We start from the raw sequence: 24,247 nt of genomic DNA, 5'->3' as shown, positions 1-24,247 counted from the left end.
CTTATGCATCCGAGCAACTTTCACCTCCCATTCATTCACCAATAACTATCACTACTTATCACACTAAAATGATCTATATCTTGTTTATTCCACCACCATTTAGGCTTTCTTTGGGTGGTACATTTTGCTAAGAATTATTTTATTCTAAATCCATTTTAACAGGAAGATTAAGAAAGAAATGGAAAAAATGCATTATTTCTCCGATTTTGGCCATTATAGTTTGAAATGAATACATGCTACCTTAATTAAAACCCATGTATTTTATTTGCCCATGTGTCCCGGTTATTAAACAGTTTAAATTATGTCCCTATCACAATTTATGGCGCCGATATTTTATTTGGAAATAAAGGTGTATTTTTTCAATTTGCGTCCATCATTAATTACAAGCCTATAATTTAAAAAAATTATAGTAATATACTCTCTTGACATGCATATTCAAAAAGTTCAGACCCAGTAACTTTTGTTTGTTTGTTTGTTTTAATTGTAATTTTTTTTTGTTTTTTTATTAAAAATTTTATTTGGGTAACTTTTGGTGTGGGAGGTAAACAGTTCATTTTAAATGTAATGTGTTTATTTAATAAAAAATGCATGTGGGTGTAGTTTTATTATTTGGCCACAAGATGGCCACAGTCAAAAAGTCCTGAAAGCGAACTCCCTCACTTCCAGGAAGCATTAGGACAGAAAACTTTTTTTTTTTTGCACAGAAATATACCAGAGGCCGTCAGTTTTTCTGCCGGTGACATAGATCAATGAATGGGAACGTTGTTCTGACTTGGGGGGCAACTGTCGTGAAAGATATATAGAGGCTGCCATATTTACTGTCTTTTAAGAAATACTAGTTGCCTGGCTTCCCTGCTGATTCTCTGCCTCTAATACTTTTAGCCATAGACCCTGAACAAGCATGCAGCAGATTAAGTATGTCTGACATTGTCAGATCTGACAAGATTAGCTGCATGCTTGTTTCTGGTTTAATTCAGACATGACTGCAGCCAAATAGAGTAGCAGAGCTGCCAGGCAACTGGTGTTGTTTAAAAGGAAATAAATATGGCAGCCTCCATATCCCTCTCATTAAAGTTGTCCTTAAAGCTCAACTGTGGCATCGATCGACCTGTGATTTTCCTGTTATCAACATGCAATTCTGTTGTGCCTAGAGATGTCTATTAACCATTTGACAAAATCCTTTTGTCTTCTATGAGGTGGCCAGACAAGTGATTAGTGTCACATTTTGAAGAATATAAAACTTTTGCAAATTCATAGAAGGAAAAAAAAATAATTAAAAAGCTTAAACTACAAGTGTAACAATCCAGTAACACTTCATGAAATTATTTAACTCTGAGAACATGTGTATGTTAGGTTTTGGTCACTCTTCAACTGATCAGCACGTTGGGGCATCAGACCGCTCTAGATGTTCCACTGTCACTTATTCTGTACATAGAGATCGCGTTATTAGGGAGAAGTCTATGTTCCTACTACAAAACTCTCCAGAAACCAGCTTAAATTTCTGATATAACTACTGTATATTCTGGCATATAAATCTACTTTTTAAGCCTTGAAAATCTTCTGAAAAGTCAGAGGTCGTCTTATACGCCGGTGTCATTGATGCCGGGTGATACGCCCTATCCTGTTACCGCCTCTCAGATCTCGCTGCTGTGGACTGTAGTGAAGCGGCGCAGGCGCACATGTGCGAGATCTGAGAGGCAGAGAAGGAGGTAAATAAGATACAGGGGGGGCCAGAAGGGTGAAAGGGGTGTGTTTTATTCTTCCATACCGCTCTGATAAACAGGTCGATAAGGAGAGCTGACCAATCCACTTAGGAAGAGTTGATTAATCCAACCAGTCAATTGCCTATATACTGTTATATACTGGGTACCACATACAGTACAGCACCAGTATCTGTTTTTTGGTTTTTTTTTCACTTGTTGTGCGTTGGAAGAGGGGTAGTCTTATACAGGGAGTATATCCCAAACTATATTTTAACTGGAAAAGTTGAGGGTCGTCCTATACGCCGGAACATACGGGTAACTCATAAATTTTTTTTCTCATGTTAGGTCATATCCGGATCTCAGATTTAGGACTGGCCATCAAAATTCCAGATGGAGAGAGCATTAGAGGAAGAGTAGGAACCGTTGGCTACATGGGTAGGTATCTTTCCTGATGTGTTCTAATGTCTGCAGATGAGAGATCGTACTGCTCTAGACCCGCTGTGATGTTCATCATTGCCTGTGTTCCTCCAGCTCCAGAAGTCATTAAGAATGAGCGATATACGTTTAGCCCGGACTGGTGGGGGCTGGGTTGCCTCATATATGAGATGATTGAGGGACAATCACCGTTCCGCGCACGAAAGGAGCGAGTAAAAAGGGAAGAGGTGGAGAAGCGGGTCCAGGAGGAACAAGAGGTCTATTCTGAAAAGTTCTCCGAAGATACAAAATCCATTTGTAAGATGGTAAGAATTGCATGAATGTGCAGCAAGACCATTCTCAAGCCTACCATTCATGTAGAAATGTGTGGCCTGATAATACATTATGTGATCCTACAGATAGGGGTTTTAAAGAAATCTGTGGTGGAACTGGGCAAAGGCTGCCATAGTCCTTTTTTTGTGGACCTGAACTCAGAACTTCCTCTCTGCTCTAATAACCTTTAAAGAAAATGTTTTTTGTTACAGATAATACAAATATTGCAATCAATGTGCAGTGTGTCTATTTCCTGCTTTTATTGAAGCAGACATACATAGTGCGCACACGCAGAGCGCCTTGGCCATGAGCAGGCAATCAAGGACACGCATTTCCGGCTCAGAGTCCCGTTTTTACAATTTACGACCACTCAAGTATCCTTTCAAAGGAAATGACTGTCACCTTCCATATTCTTTGCAGTTCACATGTGCTTTAACTCTCCCCACTACAGATGTAATGGCATTCTACTGAGTCCTGATAATAACTGTACTCAATGATGGGTTCCATAGCACCAACCTTGCCCTTCCACCAGCCAGTGTCCACAGTGTAGTTTCAGCATAGAGAGGATCTGATCAGTTCAGTTCTTCGTAAAAATTGGATTTCCAAGACTTGAGGAAACCGCCGGCCATGCAGGAAAGTGCATGTGATGTATTCTTGTGTTCTGCCCACAGCTATTATCCAAAGACCCAAAGCAGAGGCTGGGCTGCAGTGAGCAGGGCGCCAGCGAGGTGAGGCTACATCCATTTCTCAGGAACATCAACTTTAAGAGGCTGGAGGCGGGAATGATGAAGCCGTCCTTCGTGCCAGATGTGAGTATGACTTAGAACATCTCAGCATGAGAGCATTCCTTTGGGGTTCATACATGGTCCTTACGACTTACCTCCAGGCAAAGGCTTTTTGATTTTGCATAGGATGAGGAGGGTTAACCAGTCTGGGGTTTCTGTGCTGACTGTGTACTACGCTGTACTCAGTTTCCCGCCTTATCAACTTTTTCCATTGGCTGTTCCTGTTGGGCTTTAAAGAGGAACTGTTACCAAGGATTTAACTTCTTCCCAATCAGTAGCTGATACCCCATTTCTTATGAGAAATCTTTACCTTTTCTAAAACAGATCATGAGGGGGGTTTTATGGTTGATATTGTGGTGAAACCCCTCCCACAGTGTGATGTCAGGACCTAGGTCCTGACAGTTTCCTTTCTGTGCACCTCATTGCATTGTGGTATCTCCCTCTGTGCATATGTATATCTATATTCAAAAAAAATAGCCTATGGCATTGTTAGGGGTGTGGGGTAATGTAGCTTCCAGGACTAAACAAGACAAAAAGAAACTACGGGATTTAGGACAGCGTTTGTGTGAACAATGGTAAACATTGTGAGCACTGTTGCGTCATTTAACGCTGGTTCTAGCCAGTGTGAACCGGCCCCTAAATTTTTAGAGTTGCTGGCATCTTAACTGCTGGCAAGGCAAGTCACTTTTTTTTTTTTTTTCTGGGGTTGGACTATGAGTAGGAAACAGTAGGAAACCATGTACCTTACATGCTTTTTTATTAGGGGGTTTGGGGCTGACTACATCATTTCTGGTAGTTTGGGTCCTCCCTAGCTGGACTGGGTACTCGGTGTAGAATTGTAGTAAGTGAACTCTTGTGTTTGTCTCTTCACAGCCCCGGGCGGTGTATTGCAAGGACGTACTGGACATTGAGCAGTTTTCAACGGTAAAAGGAGTCAATTTAGACAAAACGGACAATGACTTTTATGCCAAGTTTGCCACGGGATGTGTGCCAATCCCCTGGCAGAATGAGGTGAGCGTAAGTTTTTATACCAGACTAGTCCATCGCAAATAAAATGACAGTATAGGGATCAATGCTCATCATATCCTAAAATGAACACCATATACCCTGAAAATATTGCTTCAAGTCCTCTCTAGACTTAAAGGGCAGCTGAAGCGAGAGAGATATGAAAGCTGCTATATTTATTTCCTTTTAAGCAACACCAGTTGCCTGGCTATCCTGCCGATCCTCTGCCTCTAAGTCTTTTAGCCATAGACTCTGAACAAGCATGCAGCAGATCAGGCGTTTCTGACATTATTGTCAGATCTAACTGGATTAGCTGCATGCTTGTTTCTGGTGTATTTCAGACACTACCACAGCCAAATAGATCAACAGTGCTGCCAGGCAACCGGTATTGTTTAAGAGGCATCTCTGCTCCTACTGCCGCTCAGTTCCGGGTCGCGGTTTGAATCAAGCCGGGACCCGGCGCTGACGTCAGAAGGAGCAGAGATGCCGGCAAGAGCAGTATGGAGCGCCGATTGTCGCGGTAACGGCCGGGAGATGAGTTTATCCTCTTCTTTCCCCCCTACTGCCGCAGCTATCAACTTGATCACTACGATCCGCTGGCGATCGTAGTGATAACATGATCAGCTGCCATTCACAATGGCTGCTGATCACTTAAGTGAGATGTCAGCTGTCATATGACAGCTTAACCATTTCTGCCGGCCGGACGTGAAGCTCACGTCCGAGTGGCTGCTCTGCTGCGGTGGCGTGCTCCCGTGCGCGATCGCGGGCGTGCCCCCATGGTGTCCCCCGGTAGCCCTGGGATCAGTGAACGGGAACATGGTTCCCAATCACCGATCCGTGTCCCCAGCAGAAAAACCGAAGCGCTCTTACAAGAGGCTTCAGTCTTTCTGCCGTAAAAATTTCCGCATCCCCCTTGGGCTTCTGCTTAGGGAGAAGCACAAGGAGGGGGAAAAAAATTCAAGGTGGCCATCTTGTGGCCAAATAGTAAAACTACATCTACATATTTTTTACATTACAATTTACACATATAATAGCATTAAAAATTAAAGGACTACTGTAGGGGAGTCGGGGGAAAATCAGTTGAACTTACCCGGTGCTTCTAATGGTCCCCCACAGACACCCTGTGCCCGTGTAGTCACTCACCGATGCTCCGGCCCCGCCTCCAGTTCACTTCTTCAATTTCAGACTTTAAAGTCTGAAAACCACTGCGCCTGCATTGCCGTATCCTCACACCCGCTGACGTCACCAGGAGCGCACTGCACAGGCCTAGTATGGTCTGTGACTGCGCAGTATGCTCCTGGTGACGTCAGCGGGAGCGAGGATACGGCAATGCAGGGGTTTTCAGACTTTAAAGTCTGAAATTCCAGAAGTGAACCGGAGGCGGGGCCAGAGCATTGGTGAGTGGCTGCGCGGGCACAGGATGTCTGCGGGTGACCATTAGAAGCCCCGGGTAAGTTCAACTCATTTTCCCCCGACCCCCCTACAGTATTCCTTTAACTGTTTATTTCCCACACCAAAATATTACCCAAATAAAATGTTTAATGGAAAAGGGAAAAAAAATTACAATAAAAAAAAAGACATAAAAAGTTACTCAATGAGACTCTGAAGCGAGAATAAATCTCGCTTCAGAGCTCATAGTTAGCAGGGGCAGGTGTGCCCCTGCTAAACCGCCGCAATAGCGCTGCTAAACGGGGGTCCCTTGACCCCCAAACCCCTAACTGCGGCACTTGGTCGCAGACTTGGTCGCTCCTGGAGGCAGGGCTAACTGCTGCAGCCCTGCCTCCAGTCGCGTCTGTCAGCGGCGCATCGCCGCCTCTCCTCCCCCCCCCCCTGCAAAACCTACAACCAACTTGGTCGTAGATTTTGCCGGTCTTGAGGCAGGGCTAACGGCTGCAGCCCTGCCTCTCAGCGCCAGCTATCAGCGACGCATCGCCGCCTCTCCCCCGCCTCTCTCAGTGAAGGAAGACTGAGAGGGGCGGGGGAGAGGCGGAGATACGTGCTGACAGACGCGCGTGGGGCAGGGCTGCGGCGGTTAGCCCTGCCCCAACCAGGAAGCGCTCCCCCACATTACGGAGGGGATTTGGGGGATCAGGGACCCCCGTTTAAGCCGCAGGATAGCGGCGGTTTAGCAGGGGCACACATGCCCCTGCTAACTCTGAGGTCTGAAGCGAGATTTATTCTCGCTTCAGACTCTCTTTAAGGGTCTGAACTTTTTATCAAAATTGAAATGGTGTCATAACCGGGACAAACTGGCAAATAAAATACATAGGTTTTCAGTGTTCTCCCCAGAAATTTTTTCCAGCCGGGTGGCATGAAATAGTAGCTGGGTGGGGTGAGATGAGCATGCAGGGCCAGTGCTTCTGTGAGCAACTCTGCTTACAGCATGGAAGGAGGTTAGCCAAAGACAGCCGGGTGGACACCAAAACTAGCTGCGTGGAGCACCCGGCTAAAAGAGCCTGGGGAGAACACTGGGTTTTAATTATGGTAGCGTAGATTATTTTAAAGCTAGAATGGCCGAAAACTGAGAAATCATGAATTTTTTCCATTTTTTTTTCTTATTAATCCTGTTAAAATGCATTTATACAAAAATAATTCTTAGCAAAATGTACCACCCAAAGAAAGCCTAATTAGTGGCGTAAAAAACAAGATATAGATCAATAAATTGTGATAAGTAGTGATAAAGTTATTAGCGAATGAATGGGAGGTGAAAATTGCTCTGATGCATAAGGTGAAAAATCCCCGCGGGCTGAAATGGTTAATCTCCCCTCTCCGGTGCGCACGATCACGTCAAGTCGGTTCGTTAGCGTGGACGTTGAATCGGCGTCTAGTCATGGCGGCAGCACCACCTGCTGGGCGTAGATCAAACTAAATCGGTCCCCAAAAGGTTAAGTTGTTCTGTTTCCCATAAACAAAGCACCCACAGCAAGGAACCTACTGAAACTGCTTGGCAATGTGGACCCTTTTGTTTAGTATGTAGGACATGTTGTAAGCACATTACATGTTGCTCAAGAATTGTGTATGGAAGTCACTCTGTCTGTGTACATCCATAGATGATCGAGACTGAGTGCTTCAAGGACCTCAACCTCTTTGGACCAAATGGGACACCTTCTCCAGATCTGGACTGGAGACTGCTTCCAGAGCCGCCAAAACGTAGCCTACTCCAAAGGATCTTCAGAAGGCATGTGAGTATATATGGCGGCTTATGCTGCCTCTGCAGGGGGTAGACAGTGGATTCTTAGTATGGAGGGAACATGTGGGCCATCGTCGGCATATATCTCCTGTCTCTGATGCCACTGAAATAAATACAATTAACGCAACTTATTCATGCACATTTTATTCCTACGGTACAATTCTTTATTCATTGTTAAAAAAAAGTATTTCCCTAAGGTGCTGTTAAAGGGAACCTGAAGCAAGAGGGATATGGAAGCTGCTATATTTATTTCCTTTATCCACACTGGCGTTCTATTGAGATCGCCAGGGTGTCTGCGGGAGGTTTTTTTTTTTTTAATAAAAAAACAAAACTATTTCATGCAGCCAACTGAAAGTTGGCTGCATGAAAGCCCACTAGAGGGCGCTCCGGAGGCGTTCTTCTGATCGCCTCCGGCAAGCATAAGTAACAAGGAAGGCTGCAATGAGCAGCCTTCCTTGTTTGGCTTTCCTCGTCGCCATGGCGATGAGCGGAGTGACGTCATGGACGTTAGCCGACGTCCTGACGTTAGCCGCCTCCGATCCAGCCCTTAGCGCTGGCCGGAACTATTTGTTCCGGCTGCACAGGGCTCAGGCGGCTGGGGGGGACCCTCTTTCGCCGCTGCTCGCGGCGGATCGCCGCAGAGCGGCGGCGATCAGGCAGCACACGCGGCTGGCAAAGTGCCGGCTGCGTGTGCTGCTTTTTATTTGATGAGCAGGGCCTGAGCGGCACCCTCTGGCGGTAATGGATGAGCTGAGCTCGTCCATACCGCTAAGGTGGTTAAAACAATACCAGTTTCCTAGCAGTGCTTTTTATCATTTTGGCATCAGTAGTGTCTGAATCACACACCTGAAACAAGCATGCAACCAATCTAGTCAGACTTCGGTCAGAGCACGTGATCTGCTGCATGCTTGTTCAGGGTCTATGGCTAAAAGTATTAGAGGCAGAGGAATGGCAGGACAGACAAGTACTTTGCTTTGTTTAAAAGGAAGTACATCACTCTTACTTCAGGTTTCATTTACGGTAACATTTGTAGCCACATTTGGTACAGGAAAATTCTTTACATTTTGTGTGTAAAAAAAAAAAAAAAAAAAAAAAAACCTACTTTCTTTGAACTATTTCAGGCGCTTATGTTTTTGTTTTTGTTTTTTTAACATGGATTTCCTCTTAGCAGTTCTGGTATTGTGGGAAATCTGTTGAAGCTTGGGGGAAGCATAGGGAAAGGGACCCGATCCCTGTATAGCTGAAGACTCGTTCTGTTGATATGTGGGGATGCGGAGGGCTGACAGAATGGCGCAGACGTGACGTCAAGAAATTGGCAGTCGCCTGGCTGCATTGAGCCACCTGGCGGATTGCTAGCCTAGCGTCTGTCGCTCTTCGAGGGCTACTGTGCACACGCTGGATTATTGGCTGAGGCTGTCATTGCCCACCTCAGCTGACTTTGAATATGCGTGTGTATGGTCCTTGAATGAATTATGACTTGCCTTCATTGTTCCATACAGAATACATAACTGGATTAAGTTCTAATTTTTCCTGCGTCTGGAGATCAGCTTTACACTGACAACAAACGCAGAATATTTATATTGCGCTTTTCTCAAAGAGCCAGAGCTGCAGCCACTAGGATGCGCTCTATAGACAGTAGCAGTGTTGAGACTCCTACTGAATAGGTACAGGCTTACTGAACAGGAGGAGCAGAGGTTCGATCCCAGGTCTCCTGTGTCAGAGGCGGAGCCCTTAACCATTACACTTTCCTTAACCATTACACTACTAGCTTTAAAGTGCACCTGTAGCAAAAAAAGTGCCTGTAGTGTGATTTGCCTGGGGAGGGGAAAGCTTCTAGATCCTAAAGAGACCTTTCGTCTGCAGCCCCGTTCCAGCACTAGGATCCCTCAAAAAGAACTTTTGGATGCTTGAGCTTGCGCATGTCAACTAACGCCACCCCGCTCAGGTTTCTTAGGATAAAGCTTGGCCAGGTCAGAGCTAATGTACAGGCGCAAGCTGCCTACGCACTAACACAGACCCAAAAGGGCTTAGCAATTTATGCTGGAGCACAAGCGGGGTGGAGCTAGTGTGCATGCGCAGGAAGGCCACTCTTCAGGGGTGCCTGTGCTGGAACAGGGCTGATGGACGAGGGAAGCCTCTTTAGGATCCAGAGGCTTTGCTCTCCTGAGGTAAGTATTTTTTTCCTTTACAAAGTTCACAGGTTTAATTTAACAGTCCAATTGTGGCAATACAGTAAATGCATTTTTTTGTTTTGCTTTCAGCCAACAGATTATGCGGCCAATGACTCTTCCGTCTCCAACGCCAACACCACAAACCACCACTTCCAAAGCAGGACGCCAACAGCCAATGCGTCATCTTGACGGGATACTCTAAAAGGCTCTGGTGCAGCCCACCGTTTTACCGTAAACCGCCCCGAGACCCCTCCTCCGTCCTTCCTGTTTTCTCAGGTCTAGCCTTGAACTCTGTGCAAACTTTTTACAGGAAAAATATAAATATATATGTAAATATATTTTAGGTCTTCAAGACCAAAAGGACTTATGGGAAATTTATATACCTGCTGGGAGGTGACTCCCCCACAGGGGTGAGATTTCAAAAAAAGTTTATTTTTGTTTTTTCCCCTTTAAACTGTAAGCAGATCACTGCTGGGACTTGTTTTATGCTAAGCTCATGGAAGTATACAAGCTGTGTTTTTGTTTATTTTGTTTTATGTTCTGTATAATTTTTTTATGAATTGGTAATGCATAAAAAGGAGGATTAATAAGACGCCATTTTGTTTTATCCCAGTGTCATTCTGACAGAACATTCCTCAAGGTTCGATAATATCAGTAACTTGTGTCTCTGATTATTAGTATTTGATGAATTAGAACAGAGCTGTCCGACTTCATGGGCAGGGGGTGTGTCTAGCACCATAGTTTTCGGCTGGAGGGGGCAGAGCATCAATGGTCCTGGTTTCGGGGGGCAGAGCCAAGCACAAATAAAAGGTGGGCCTGCCAGAGGAGGGGGACTAACGCAAAAAATAATCCAGGCAAGTGAGTTTGGGACGCCAGTTGGATAGCCATGAATTAAATGGTACTGAAGTAAATTACACAGTATTGAAGTCGACCTCAAACCCTGCAATATGGCTAAATCCACAGAGAGGGCAGCCGAAACGATTGATGAAACCTGCTCATGGCAATCTGATTGCCTGGGATGGATATTAAAGCATATATCCAGTGTAAATTGAACATTACACATGTCCGCTTCTAAGAAGTTATGACCTAAAGTAGTTTCTCCTCCTAAATCTCTCCTCGACCCCAGCGTTATAGCCCCACCCCTTTTATTTTACTACATTTATTTGCAATAATTTATTCATTACTTTGCATAATATTTTCAATAGCGCAGGAGTTTGATGCACAAAAGGGTAATGCTAGGTACACACTATACAATTGTTGTGTTAGTTAGATGGTTCAATAGAAAATTTCCAACATGTCCGATCTTGTTTTCGATTTCTAATAGAAGTGAATGGAAATAGAGAAAAGATAACAGAACTGAATCGGAAAATCAAATCAGAAATCAATCGGCGGGAAAATCGACAGAAAAAACGCATCGTATGTACCCAGCATAAGATTCAAAGTGTGGATAGTGAAGAGAAGAGAAACTGCTCCTGATTATTCTGGCTTGCAGAGGGCACAGCTGGTATACAAGTCATGGCTGTCTAGCTATGTAATGACTGCTCCCTCTAGTGACTGGAAGAGTTGGGAAAAATTTTTTCTTCATTTATACCGCCAAGGCTGCCATATGTTGATGAATGAGAGACACCTTATTGCAGAACAGGTGACTGTTGCACCAGGTTCCATTGTTGCAAGTACCCAGGTGTGCGCAAAGCAGTGTAAGAAAGTTTCCCTCCCCCACCCCCCTTGAAAACAAATGCACGAACAGCCAATTGGCTTCATCATAAGATAATTTCAAACCCCCAGTACCTCCCCCACCTGCAAGCACTGGCACCCAGTGATGTGAAAAGCTGAGGCTCTGTGTACATTCAGTGCCAATACTCTGCTCTGGCCTACTTGGCAGCAGGCATGGACTTTCGAGTCCAGACTCAAATTCAGAATTCAAATGAAGTATAATGACTTCTGGTGTGACCACAGGCAACGGGGTTTAACTTACCTGGAAGTCATCGGGGCGTCTGCATTCCATTACGCACCATAGGCATAATGAAAGCCGTGCAGAAATCTAAGATGCCTCAGATACCTGCTTCCACAGGCCGTGGAGCCAAATAGGTGCTGGGACATGATTTCAGGGGTGTAACTAGAGAAGAGCGGCACCTGTGATCGCAAGGGGGCCCAAAAGGAATGGGTGTGACATTGAGGACCCTTATCAAAGTTTTGCTAGGGAGGGTCTCCATGAATTGTAGTTACGCCATAGCTTGATTTGTTCACATTGCACTACCGTTCCCATTGGCCGCTAGGTGGCAGTGTTGACAGCAGTGCACTCTATTCATTACAATAAAGAGCTGGTCCACCTTTCACACTGCCAAGCAGGCATGGGGCTTTCCAGTCCAGGTGCACTCTAATTCGGAATTCAAATGAAGTCTAATGACTTCAGGTGTGACCTCAGGCAACTTACCCAGAAGTCTTTGGGATGCCTGCGTTCCATTACGCGGCATAGGCGTAATGAAAGCCAAGTTCCACCACTCACTTCCACGCTTCCACCTTCCGACTTGAAAGAGGAAGTGCGCTACTGAATAATGCAAAAAAAAAAAAAAATCCCATCCTTTAAGTGAGCTCATACCCATAGCATTACATTAGCAAGAGCTTTTCAAATCACAAGCGCTTTCAAAAGGCTTAGAAAAGTGCTGCTAGTGGGTTCCAGGCCTTAGGCAGTAGTTGAACCTTGGTCTTTAGGGCAGCAAGGCAATAATAACCACTGCACAGGAGTATCTTAATAAATCAAGGACACTGAGCCAAATAATGCTGCCCCATGATAAATGTACCCGGGGCTTCCTCCATTCCCTTGCAGCCAACATGTCTCACGCCGCAGCTCTGCGCTCAGCCGCCGACACAGGGTCCCCGCTGGTGCAGAGGCCGACCTTGAGGTTGTCCTCTACTGCGCCTGTGCGAGTGCCACTGGCAACGAAGTCCACGTTGTTCGCAGTGTACTGCGTAGTAGTTCTGTGCCTGCGCAGTACACTGCGGACAACGTGGCCGGCCGCTGCGAGCGGAGATGCTGTGAGGGACATGTCAGCTGCAAGGGGCTGGAGGAAGCCCAGGGTAAGTATATCAGAGGTCAGCATTATTTGGCTGACAATTCCTTTAAGTACACCTGAAGTGGGAGAGATATGAAGGCTGCCATATTTGTCATTTTTCTGAAGCGAATAAAATTTGCCATTTTTACCTTGTTGTTCGCTTCAGTAGTCTCATCAGAAGTAAATCGCTGTATCCCCGCCTCAAAACGAGGGGTTTAGACCCCCCAAATCCCCGGGCAAAGATCCACGACCATCTTGGTCGTGGATTTTGCTGCGCTGAGAGGCAGAGCTTTCAGCTTCAGCACTGCCTCTCCTGGCGTCAATCGCCGCACGGATCTCCGCCTCTCTCTGTGAAGTAAGAATGAGAGGGGCGGGGAGAGGCGGCGATCTGCCGTGATTGACAGCAGTAGAGGCAAAGCTACAGCTGAAAGCTCTGCCTCTTTCAGGAAGTGCCGGCCAGATTGTCCCCCCTCCCCTTCCGGGGGATTTGGGGTGTCTAAAGCGCTCGTTTTGCGGCTGGTATGCGGCGGTTTACTTCTGATGAGGACTGAAGCCAATTTATAAGGTAAAAATATCAAAATTTTCGCTTCCGTCTCTCTTTAACCTCCCTGGCGGTTTGATTCCGTTTTTTTTTTTTTTTTTTTTGCAACATTTTTTTTTTTCTATCATGTAGCTAGCCTAGCGCTAGCTACATGATGCCCCCCTCCCTCCGATCACCGCCGGCAGAGTGGAACATAATTGATTCTCCTCCGATCTGATAAAATGATTGATTGGTTGATCGAGCAGGAAGATGAAGTCATGTATAGCCACCTCGATTTTCCTGCTCCATCGACCTTTAGAATTGATCACTTTATTGGCTCGGGGTAGTATGGATTATTTTCCATTCTGCTCGATTGACGGAAATTGGTCGATATCTGGTCGAATTGAGCAGAATGGAAAATATTGGCCGATCGTAGAGAAATCCGCTTCTGTTCACATGATTTGGATGAAGACCGAATGGATTTTTGGTGTCCAGAGTATGGAGGCACCAACTTCGTTCAGCTCAATTAGTGAAGGACAAACGCATAGGATCTCGCTTGTAGTGTGTGGGCCACTAGTCGATCGACTTTCCATCAACCATGCTGTTATTGATCGCCCAATCAAATTGGTCGCTTAATCGCTCGATTGAAAATCGAGTAATGTATGGGCACCCTAACTGTGGTAGAAATATTAGATTGTGAGCTTCTGTGGAAAACTGGTTGCTGACAATCGGTGTATTCTGTAATGCCTTGTACACACTTTCAATTATGATTGGTCAATCACTGACCAGTCGTCAGCCGCCTCCGATCCAGCCCTTAGCGCTGGCCGGAACTATTTGTTCCGGCTGCACAGGGCTCAGGCGGCTGGGGGGGACCCTCTTTCGCCGCTGCTCGCGGCGGATCGCCGCAGAGCGGCGGCGATCAGGCAGCACACGCGGCTGGCAAAGTGCCGGCTGCGTGTGCTGCTTTTTATTTGATGAAAATCGGCCCAGCAGGGCCTGAGCGGCACCCTCTGGCGGTACTGGACGAGCTGAGCTCGTCCATACCGCTAAGGTGGTTAAAACAATACCAGTTTCCTAGCAGTGCTTTTTATCATTTTGGCATCAGTAGTGTCTGAATCACACACCTGAAACAAGCATGCAACCAATCTAGTCAGACTTCGGTCAGAGCACGTGATCTGCTGCATGCTTGTTCAGGGTCTATGGCTAAAAGTATTAGAGGCAGAGGAATGGCAGGACAGACAGGTACTTTGCTTTGTATAAAAGGAAGTACATCACTCTTACTTCAGGTTTCATTTACGGTAACATTTGTAGCCACATTTGGTACAGGAAAATTCTTTACATTTTGTGTGTAAAAAAAAAACCCTACTTTCTTTGAACTATTTCAGGCGCTTATGTTTTTGTTTTTGTTTTTTTAACATGGATTTCCTCTTAGCAGTTCTGGTATTGTGGGAAATCTGTTGAAGCTTGGGGGAAGCATAGGGAAAGGGACCCGATCCCTGTATAGCTGAAGACTCGTTCTGTTGATATGTGGGGATGCGGAGGGCTGACAGAATGGCGCAGACATGACGTCAAGAAATTGGCAGTCGCCTGGCTGCATTGAGCCACCTGGCGGATTGCTAGCCTAGCGTCTGTCGCTCTTCGAGGGCTACTGTGCACACGCTGGATTATTGGCTGAGGCTGTCATTGCCCACCTCAGCTGACTTTAAATATGCGTGTGTATGGTCCTTGAATGAATTATGACTTGCCTTCATTGTTCCATACAGAATACATAACTGGATTAAGTTCTAATTTTTCCTGTGTCTGGAGATCAGCTTTACACTGACAACAAACGCAGAATATTTATATTGCGCTTTTCTCAAAGAGCCAGAGCTGCAGCCACTAGGATGCGCTCTATAGACAGTAGCAGTGTTGAGACTCCTACTGAATTGGTGCTGGCTTACTGAACAGGAGGAGCAGAGATTCGATCCCAGGTCTCCTGTGTCAAAGGCGGAGCCCTTAACCATTAAACTATCCTTAACCATTACACTACTAGCTTTAAAGTGCACCTGTAGCAAAAAAAAGTGCCTGTAGTGTGATTTGCCTGGGGAGGGGAAAGCTTCTAGATCCTAAAGAGACCTTTCGTCTGCAGCCCCGTTCCAGCACTAGGATCCCTCAAAAAGAACTTTTAGATGCTTGAGCTTGCGCATGTCAACTAACGCCACCCCGCTCAGGTTTCTTAGGATAAAGCTTGGCCAGGTCAGAGCTAATGTACAGGCGCAAGCTGCCTACGCACTAATACAGACCCAAAAGGGCTTAGCAATTTATGCTGGAGCACAAGCGGGGTGGAGCTAGTGTGCATGCGCAGGAAGGCCACTCTTCGGGGGTGCCTGTGCTGGAACAGGGCTGATGGACGAGGGAAGCCTCTTTAGGATCCAGAGGCTTTGCTCTCCTGAGGTAAGTATTTTTTTTCCTTTTACAAAGTTCACAGGTTTAATTCAACAGTCCCATTGTGGCAATACAGTAAATGCATTTCTTTGTTTTGTTCTGTATAATTTTTTTTATGAATTGGTAATGCATAAAAAGGAGGATTAATAAGAAGCCATTTTGTTTTATCCCAGTGTCATTCTGACAGAACATTCCTCAAGGTTCGATAATATCAGTAACTTGTGTCTCTGATTATTAGTATTTGATGAATTAGAACAGAGCTGTCCGACTTCATGGGCAGGGGGTGTGTCTAGCACCATAGTTTTCGGCTGGAGGGGGCAGAGCATCAATGGTCCTGGTTTCGGGGGGCAGAGCCAAGCACAAATAAAAGGTGGGCCTGCCAGAGGAGGGGGACTAACGCAAAAAATAATCCAGGCAAGTGAGTTTGGGACGCCAGTTGGATAGCCATGAATTAAATGGTACTGAAGTAAATTACACAGTATTGAAGTCGACCTCAAACCCTGCAATATGGCTAAATCCACAGAGAGGGCAGCCGAAACGATTGATGAAACCTGCTCATGGCAATCTGATTGCCTGGGATGGATATTAAAGCATATATCCAGTGTAAATTGAACATTACACATGTCCGCTTCTAAGAAGTTATGACCTAAAGTAGTTTCTCCTCCTAAATCTCTCCTCGACCCCAGCGTTATAGCCCCACCCCTTTTATTTTACTACATTTATTTGCAATAATTTATTCATTACTTTGCATAATATTTTCAATAGCGCAGGAGTTTGATGCACAAAAGGGTAATGCTAGGTACACACCATACAATTGTTGTGTTAGTTAGATGGTTCAATAGAAAATTTCCAACATGTCCGATCTTGTTTTCGATTTCTAATAGAAGTGAATGGAAATAGAGAAAAGATAACAGAACTGAATCGGAAAATCAAATCAGAAATCAATCGGCGGGAAAATCGACAGAAAAAACGCATCGTATGTACCCAGCATAAGATTCAAAGTGTGGATAGTGAAGAGAAGAGAAACTGCTCCTGATTATTCTGGCTTGCAGAGGGCACAGCTGGTATACAAGTCATGGCTGTCTAGCTATGTAATGACTGCTCCCTCTAGTGACTGGAAGAGTTGGGAAAAAATTTTTCTTCATTTATACCGCCAAGGCTGCCATATGTTGATGAATGAGAGACACCTTATTGCAGAACAGGTGACTGTTGCACTAGGTTCCATTGTTGCAAGTACCCAGGTGTGCGCAAAGCAGTGTAAGAAAGTTTCCCTCCCCCACCCCCCTTGAAAACAAATGCACGAACAGCCAATTGGCTTCATCATAAGATAATTTCAAACCCCCAGTACCTCCCCCACCTGCAAGCACTGGCACCCAGTGATGTGAAAAGCTGAGGCTCTGTGTACATTCAGTGCCAATACTCTGCTCTGGCCTACTTGGCAGCAGGCATGGACTTTCGAGTCCAGACTCAAATTCAGAATTCAAATGAAGTATAATGACTTCTGGTGTGACCACAGGCAACGGGGTTTAACTTACCTGGAAGTCATCGGGGCGTCTGCATTCCATTACGCACCATAGGCATAATGAAAGCCGTGCAGAAATCTAAGATGCCTCAGATACCTGCTTCCACAGGCCGTGGAGCCAAATAGGTGCTGGGACATGATTTCAGGGGCGTAACTAGAGAAGAGCGGCACCTGTGATCGCAAGGGGGCCCAAAAGGAATGGGTGTGACATTGAGGACCCTTATCAAAGTTTTGCTAGGGAGGGTCTCCATGAATTGTAGTTACGCCATAGCTTGATTTGTTCACATTGCACTACCGTTCCCATTGGCCGCTAGGTGGCAGTGTTGACAGCAGTGCACTCTATTCATTACAATAAAGAGCTGGTCCACCTTTCACACTGCCAAGCAGGCATGGGGCTTTCCAGTCCAGGTGCACTCTAATTCGGAATTCAAATGAAGTCTAATGACTTCAGGTGTGACCTCAGGCAACTTACCCAGAAGTCTTTGGGATGCCTGCGTTCCATTACGCGGCATAGGCGTAATGAAAGCCAAGTTCCACCACTCACTTCCACGCTTCCACCTTCCGACTTGAAAGAGGAAGTGCGCTACTGAATAATGCAAAAAAAAAAAAAAATCCCATCCTTTAAGTGAGCTCACCCATAGCATTACATTAGCAAGAGCTTTTCAAATCACAAGCGCTTTCAAAAGGCTTAGAAAAGTGCTGCTAGTGGGTTCCAGGCCTTAGGCAGTAGTTGAACCTTGGTCTTTAGGGCAGCAAGGCAATAATAACCACTGCACAGGAGTATCTTAATAAATCAAGGACACTGAGCCAAATAATGCTGCCCCATGATAAATGTACCCGGGGCTTCCTCCATTCCCTTGCAGCCAACATGTCTCACGCCGCAGCTCTGCGCTCAGCCGCCGACACAGGGTCCCCGCTGGTGCAGAGGCCGACCTTGAGGTTGTCCTCTACTGCGCCTGTGCGAGTGCCACTGGCAACGAAGTCCACGTTGTTCGCAGTGTACTGCGTAGTAGTTCTGTGCCTGCGCAGTACACTGCGGACAACGTGGCCGGCCGCTGCGAGCGGAGATGCTGTGAGGGACATGTCAGCTGCAAGGGGCTGAAGGAAGCCCAGGGTAAGTATATCAGAGGTCAGCATTATTTGGCTGACAATTCCTTTAAGTACACCTGAAGTGGGAGAGATATGGAGGCTGCCATATTTGTCATTTTTCTGAAGCGAATAAAATTTGCCATTTTTACCTTGTTGTTCGCTTCAGTAGTCTCATCAGAAGTAAATCGCTGTATCCCCGCCTCAAAACGAGGGGTTTAGACCCCCCAAATCCCCGGGCAAAGATCCACGACCATCTTGGTCGTGGATTTTGCTGCGCTGAGAGGCAGAGCTTTCAGCTTCAGCACTGCCTCTCCTGGCGTCAATCGCCGCACGGATCTCCGCCTCTCTCTGTGAAGTAAGAATGAGAGGGGCGGGGAGAGGCGGCGATCTGCCGTGATTGACAGCAGTAGAGGCAAAGCTACAGCTGAAAGCTCTGCCTCTTTCAGGAAGTGCCGGCCAGATTGTCCCCCCTCCCCTTCCGGGGGATTTGGGGTGTCTAAAGCGCTCGTTTTGCGGCTGGTATGCGGCGGTTTACTTCTGATGAGGACTGAAGCCAATTTATAAGGTAAAAATATCAAAATTTTCGCTTCCGTCTCTCTTTAACCTCCCTGGCGGTTTGATTCCGTTTTTTTTTTTTTTTTTTGCAACATTTTTTTTTTTCTATCATGTAGCTAGCCTAGCGCTAGCTACATGATGCCCCCCTCCCTCCGATCACCGCTGGCAGAGTGGAACATAATTGATTCTCCTCCGATCTGATAAAATGATTGATTGGTTGATCGAGCAGGAAGATGAAGTCATGTATAGCCACCTCGATTTTCCTGCTCCATCGACCTTTAGAATTGATCACTTTATTGGCTCGGGGTAGTATGGATTATTTTCCATTCTGCTCGATTGACGGAAATTGGTCGATATCTGGTCGAATTGAGCAGAATGGAAAATATTGGCCGATCGTAGAGAAATCTGCTTCTGTTCACATGATTTGGATGAAGACCGAATGGATTTTTGGTGTCCAGAGTATGGAGGCACCAACTTCGTTCAGCTCAATTAGTGAAGGACAAACGCATAGGATCTCGCTTGTAGTGTGTGGGCCACTAGTCGATCGACTTTCCATCAACCATGCTGTTATTGATCGCCCAATCAAATTGGTCGCTTAATCGCTCGATTGAAAATCGAGTAATGTATGGGCACCCTAACTGTGGTAGAAATATTAGATTGTGAGCTTCTGTGGAAAACTGGTTGCTGACAATCGGTGTATTCTGTAATGCCTTGTACACACTTTCAATTATGATTGGTCAATCACTGACCAGTCGTCAGCCGCCTCCGATCCAGCCCTTAGCGCTGGCCGGAACTATTTGTTCCGGCTGCACAGGGCTCAGGCGGCTGGGGGGGACCCTCTTTCGCCGCTGCTCGCGGCGGATCGCCGCAGAGCGGCGGCGATCAGGCAGCACACGCGGCTGGCAAAGTGCCGGCTGCGTGTGCTGCTTTTTATTTGATGAAAATCGGCCCAGCAGGGCCTGAGCGGCACCCTCTGGCGGTACTGGACGAGCTGAGCTCGTCCATACCGCTAAGGTGGTTAAAACAATACCAGTTTCCTAGCAGTGCTTTTTATCATTTTGGCATCAGTAGTGTCTGAATCACACACCTGAAACAAGCATGCAACCAATCTAGTCAGACTTCGGTCAGAGCACGTGATCTGCTGCATGCTTGTTCAGGGTCTATGGCTAAAAGTATTAGAGGCAGAGGAATGGCAGGACAGACAGGTACTTTGCTTTGTATAAAAGGAAGTACATCACTCTTACTTCAGGTTTCATTTACGGTAACATTTGTAGCCACATTTGGTACAGGAAAATTCTTTACATTTTGTGTGTAAAAAAAAAACCCTACTTTCTTTGAACTATTTCAGGCGCTTATGTTTTTGTTTTTGTTTTTTTAACATGGATTTCCTCTTAGCAGTTCTGGTATTGTGGGAAATCTGTTGAAGCTTGGGGGAAGCATAGGGAAAGGAACCCGATCCCTGTATAGCTGAAGACTCGTTCTGTTGATATGTGGGGATGCGGAGGGCTGACAGAATGGCGCAGACATGACGTCAAGAAATTGGCAGTCGCCTGGCTGCATTGAGCCACCTGGCGGATTGCTAGCCTAGCGTCTGTCGCTCTTCGAGGGCTACTGTGCACACGCTGGATTATTGGCTGAGGCTGTCATTGCCCACCTCAGCTGACTTTAAATATGCGTGTGTATGGTCCTTGAATGAATTATGACTTGCCTTCATTGTTCCATACAGAATACATAACTGGATTAAGTTCTAATTTTTCCTGTGTCTGGAGATCAGCTTTACACTGACAACAAACGCAGAATATTTATATTGCGCTTTTCTCAAAGAGCCAGAGCTGCAGCCACTAGGATGCGCTCTATAGACAGTAGCAGTGTTGAGACTCCTACTGAATCGGTGCTGGCTTACTGAACAGGAGGAGCAGAGATTCGATCCCAGGTCTCCTGTGTCAAAGGCGGAGCCCTTAACCATTAAACTATCCTTAACCATTACACTACTAGCTTTAAAGTGCACCTGTAGCAAAAAAAAGTGCCTGTAGTGTGATTTGCCTGGGGAGGGGAAAGCTTCTAGATCCTAAAGAGACCTTTCGTCTGCAGCCCCGTTCCAGCACTAGGATCCCTCAAAAAGAACTTTTGGATGCTTGAGCTTGCGCATGTCAACTAACGCCACCCCGCTCAGGTTTCTTAGGATAAAGCTTGGCCAGGTCAGAGCTAATGTACAGGCGCAAGCTGCCTACGCACTAATACAGACCCAAAAGGGCTTAGCAATTTATGCTGGAGCACAAGCGGGGTGGAGCTAGTGTGCATGCGCAGGAAGGCCACTCTTCGGGGGTGCCTGTGCTGGAACAGGGCTGATGGACGAGGGAAGCCTCTTTAGGATCCAGAGGCTTTGCTCTCCTGAGGTAAGTATTTTTTTTCCTTTTACAAAGTTCACAGGTTTAATTCAGCAGTCCCATTGTGGCAATACAGTAAATGCATTTCTTTGTTTTGTTCTGTATAATTTTTTTTATGAATTGGTAATGCATAAAAAGGAGGATTAATAAGAAGCCATTTTGTTTTATCCCAGTGTCATTCTGACAGAACATTCCTCAAGGTTCGATAATATCAGTAACTTGTGTCTCTGATTATTAGTATTTGATGAATTAGAACAGAGCTGTCCGACTTCATGGGCAGGGGGTGTGTCTAGCACCATAGTTTTCGGCTGGAGGGGGCAGAGCATCAATGGTCCTGGTTTCGGGGGGCAGAGCCAAGCACAAATAAAAGGTGGGCCTGCCAGAGGAGGGGGACTAACGCAAAAAATAATCCAGGCAAGTGAGTTTGGGACGCCAGTTGGATAGCCATGAATTAAATGGTACTGAAGTAAATTACACAGTATTGAAGTCGACCTCAAACCCTGCAATATGGCTAAATCCACAGAGAGGGCAGCCGAAACGATTGATGAAACCTGCTCATGGCAATCTGATTGCCTGGGATGGATATTAAAGCATATATCCAGTGTAAATTGAACATTACACATGTCCGCTTCTAAGAAGTTATGACCTAAAGTAGTTTCTCCTCCTAAATCTCTCCTCGACCCCAGCGTTATAGCCCCACCCCTTTTATTTTACTACATTTATTTGCAATAATTTATTCATTACTTTGCATAATATTTTCAATAGCGCAGGAGTTTGATGCACAAAAGGGTAATGCTAGGTACACACCATACAATTGTTGTGTTAGTTAGATGGTTCAATAGAAAATTTCCAACATGTCCGATCTTGTTTTCGATTTCTAATAGAAGTGAATGGAAATAGAGAAAAGATAACAGAACTGAATCGGAAAATCAAATCAGAAATCAATCGGCGGGAAAATCGACAGAAAAAACGCATCGTATGTACCCAGCATAAGATTCAAAGTGTGGATGGTGAAGAGAAGAGAAACTGCTCCTGATTCTTCTGGCTTGCAGAGGGCACAGCTGGTATACAAGTCATGGCTGTCTAGCTATGTAATGACTGCTCCCTCTAGTGACTGGAAGAGTTGGGAACATTTTTTTCTTCATTTATACCGCCAAGGCTGCCATATGTTGATGAATGAGAGACACCTTATTGCAGAACAGGTGACTGTTGCACCAGGTTCCATTGTTGCAAGTACCCAGGTGTGCGCAAAGCAGTGTAAGAAAGTTTCCCTCCCCCACCCCCCTTGAAAACAAATGCACGAACAGCCAATTGGCTTCATCATAAGATAATTTCAAACCCCCAGTACCTCCCCCACCTGCAAGCACTGGCACCCAGTGATGTGAAAAGCTGAAGCTCTGTGTACATTCAGTGCCAATACTCTGCTTTGGCCTACTTGGCAGCAGGCATGGACTTTCGAGTCCAGACTCAAATTCAGAATTCAAATGAAGTATAATGACTTCTGGTGTGACCACAGGCAACGGGGTTTAACTTACCTGGAAGTCATCGGGGCGTCTGCATTCCATTACGCACCATAGGCATAATGAAAGCCGTGCAGAAATCTAAGATGCCTCAGATACCTGCTTCCACAGGCCGTGGAGCCAAATAGGTGCTGGGACATGATTTCAGGGGCGTAACTAGAGAAGAGCGGCACCTGTGATCGCAAGGGGGCCCAAAAGGAATGGGTGTGACATTGAGGACCCTTATCAAAGTTTTGCTAGGGAGGGTCTCCATGAATTGTAGTTACGCCATAGCTTGATTTGTTCACATTGCACTACCGTTCCCATTGGCCGCTAGGTGGCAGTGTTGACAGCAGTGCACTCTATTAATTACAATAAAGAGCTGGTCCACCTTTCACACTGCCAAGCAGGCATGGGGCTTTCCAGTCCAGGCGCACTCTAATTCGGAATTCAAATGAAGTCTAATGACTTCAGGTGTGACCTCAGGCAACTTACCCAGAAGTCTTTGGGATGCCTGCGTTCCATTACGCGGCATAGGCGTAATGAAAGCCAAGTTCCACCACTCACTTCCACGCTTCCACCTTCCGACTTGAAAGAGGAAGTGCGCTACTGAATAATGCAAAAAAAAAAAAAAAAATCCCATCCTTTAAGTGAGCTCATACCCATAGCATTACATTAGCAAGAGCTTTTCAAATCACAAGCGCTTTCAAAAGGCTTAGAAAAGTGCTGCTAGTGGGTTCCAGGCCTTAGGCAGTAGTTGAACCTTGGTCTTTAGGGCAGCAAGGCAATAATAACCACTGCACAGGAGTATCTTAATAAATCAAGGACACTGAGCCAAATAATGCTGCCCCATGATAAATGTACCCGGGGCTTCCTCCATTCCCTTGCAGCCAACATGTCTCACGCCGCAGCTCTGCGCTCAGCCGCCGACACAGGGTCCCCGCTGGTGCAGAGGCCGACCTTGAGGTTGTCCTCTACTGCGCCTGTGCGAGTGCCACTGGCAACGAAGTCCACGTTGTTCGCAGTGTACTGCGTAGTAGTTCTGTGCCTGCGCAGTACACTGCGGACAACGTGGCCGGCCGCTGCGAGCGGAGATGCTGTGAGGGACATGTCAGCTGCAAGGGGCTGGAGGAAGCCCAGGGTAAGTATATCAGAGGTCAGCATTATTTGGCTGACAATTCCTTTAAGTACACCTGAAGTGGGAGAGATATGGAGGCTGCCATATTTGTCATTTTTCTGAAGCGAATAAAATTTGCCATTTTTACCTTGTTGTTCGCTTCAGTAGTCTCATCAGAAGTAAATCGCTGTATCCCCGCCTCAAAACGAGGGGTTTAGACCCCCCCAAATCCCCGGGCAAAGATCCACGACCATCTTGGTCGTGGATTTTGCTGCGCTGAGAGGCAGAGCTTTCAGCTTCAGCACTGCCTCTCCTGGCGTCAATCGCCGCACGGATCTCCGCCTCTCTCTGTGAAGTAAGAATGAGAGGGGCGGGGAGAGGCGGCGATCTGCCGTGATTGACAGCAGTAGAGGCAAAGCTACAGCTGAAAGCTCTGCCTCTTTCAGGAAGTGCCGGCCAGATTGTCCCCCCTCCCCTTCC

At 46.2% G+C, this 24,247-nt stretch overlaps 1 protein-coding gene across 1 annotated transcript in view; it reads left to right on the top strand.

Moving 5' to 3' along the window:
• The window catches only part of LOC137562849 (G protein-coupled receptor kinase 5-like), a 139,923-nt gene extending 129,735 nt beyond the window's left edge, over nucleotides 1-10,188 (top strand). The window contains exons 11-16 of the mRNA XM_068274606.1: nucleotides 2,049-2,138; nucleotides 2,235-2,443; nucleotides 3,122-3,259; nucleotides 4,109-4,246; nucleotides 7,291-7,422; nucleotides 9,692-10,188. Coding sequence (XP_068130707.1) covers nucleotides 2,049-2,138; nucleotides 2,235-2,443; nucleotides 3,122-3,259; nucleotides 4,109-4,246; nucleotides 7,291-7,422; nucleotides 9,692-9,790 — 806 coding nt within the window. The 3' untranslated portion in view covers nucleotides 9,791-10,188. The remainder of the gene's footprint in view (nucleotides 1-2,048; nucleotides 2,139-2,234; nucleotides 2,444-3,121; nucleotides 3,260-4,108; nucleotides 4,247-7,290; nucleotides 7,423-9,691) is intronic.
• Nucleotides 10,189-24,247: the final 14,059 nt, after the last annotated feature.

Source organism: Hyperolius riggenbachi, chromosome 3 (assembly GCF_040937935.1).
Source record: "Hyperolius riggenbachi isolate aHypRig1 chromosome 3, aHypRig1.pri, whole genome shotgun sequence".
Lineage (NCBI taxonomy): Eukaryota > Metazoa > Chordata > Amphibia > Anura > Hyperoliidae > Hyperolius > Hyperolius riggenbachi.
The sequence above is the reverse complement of the archived record's forward strand: the minus strand, read 5'-3'. Positions and strand labels throughout refer to the sequence as shown.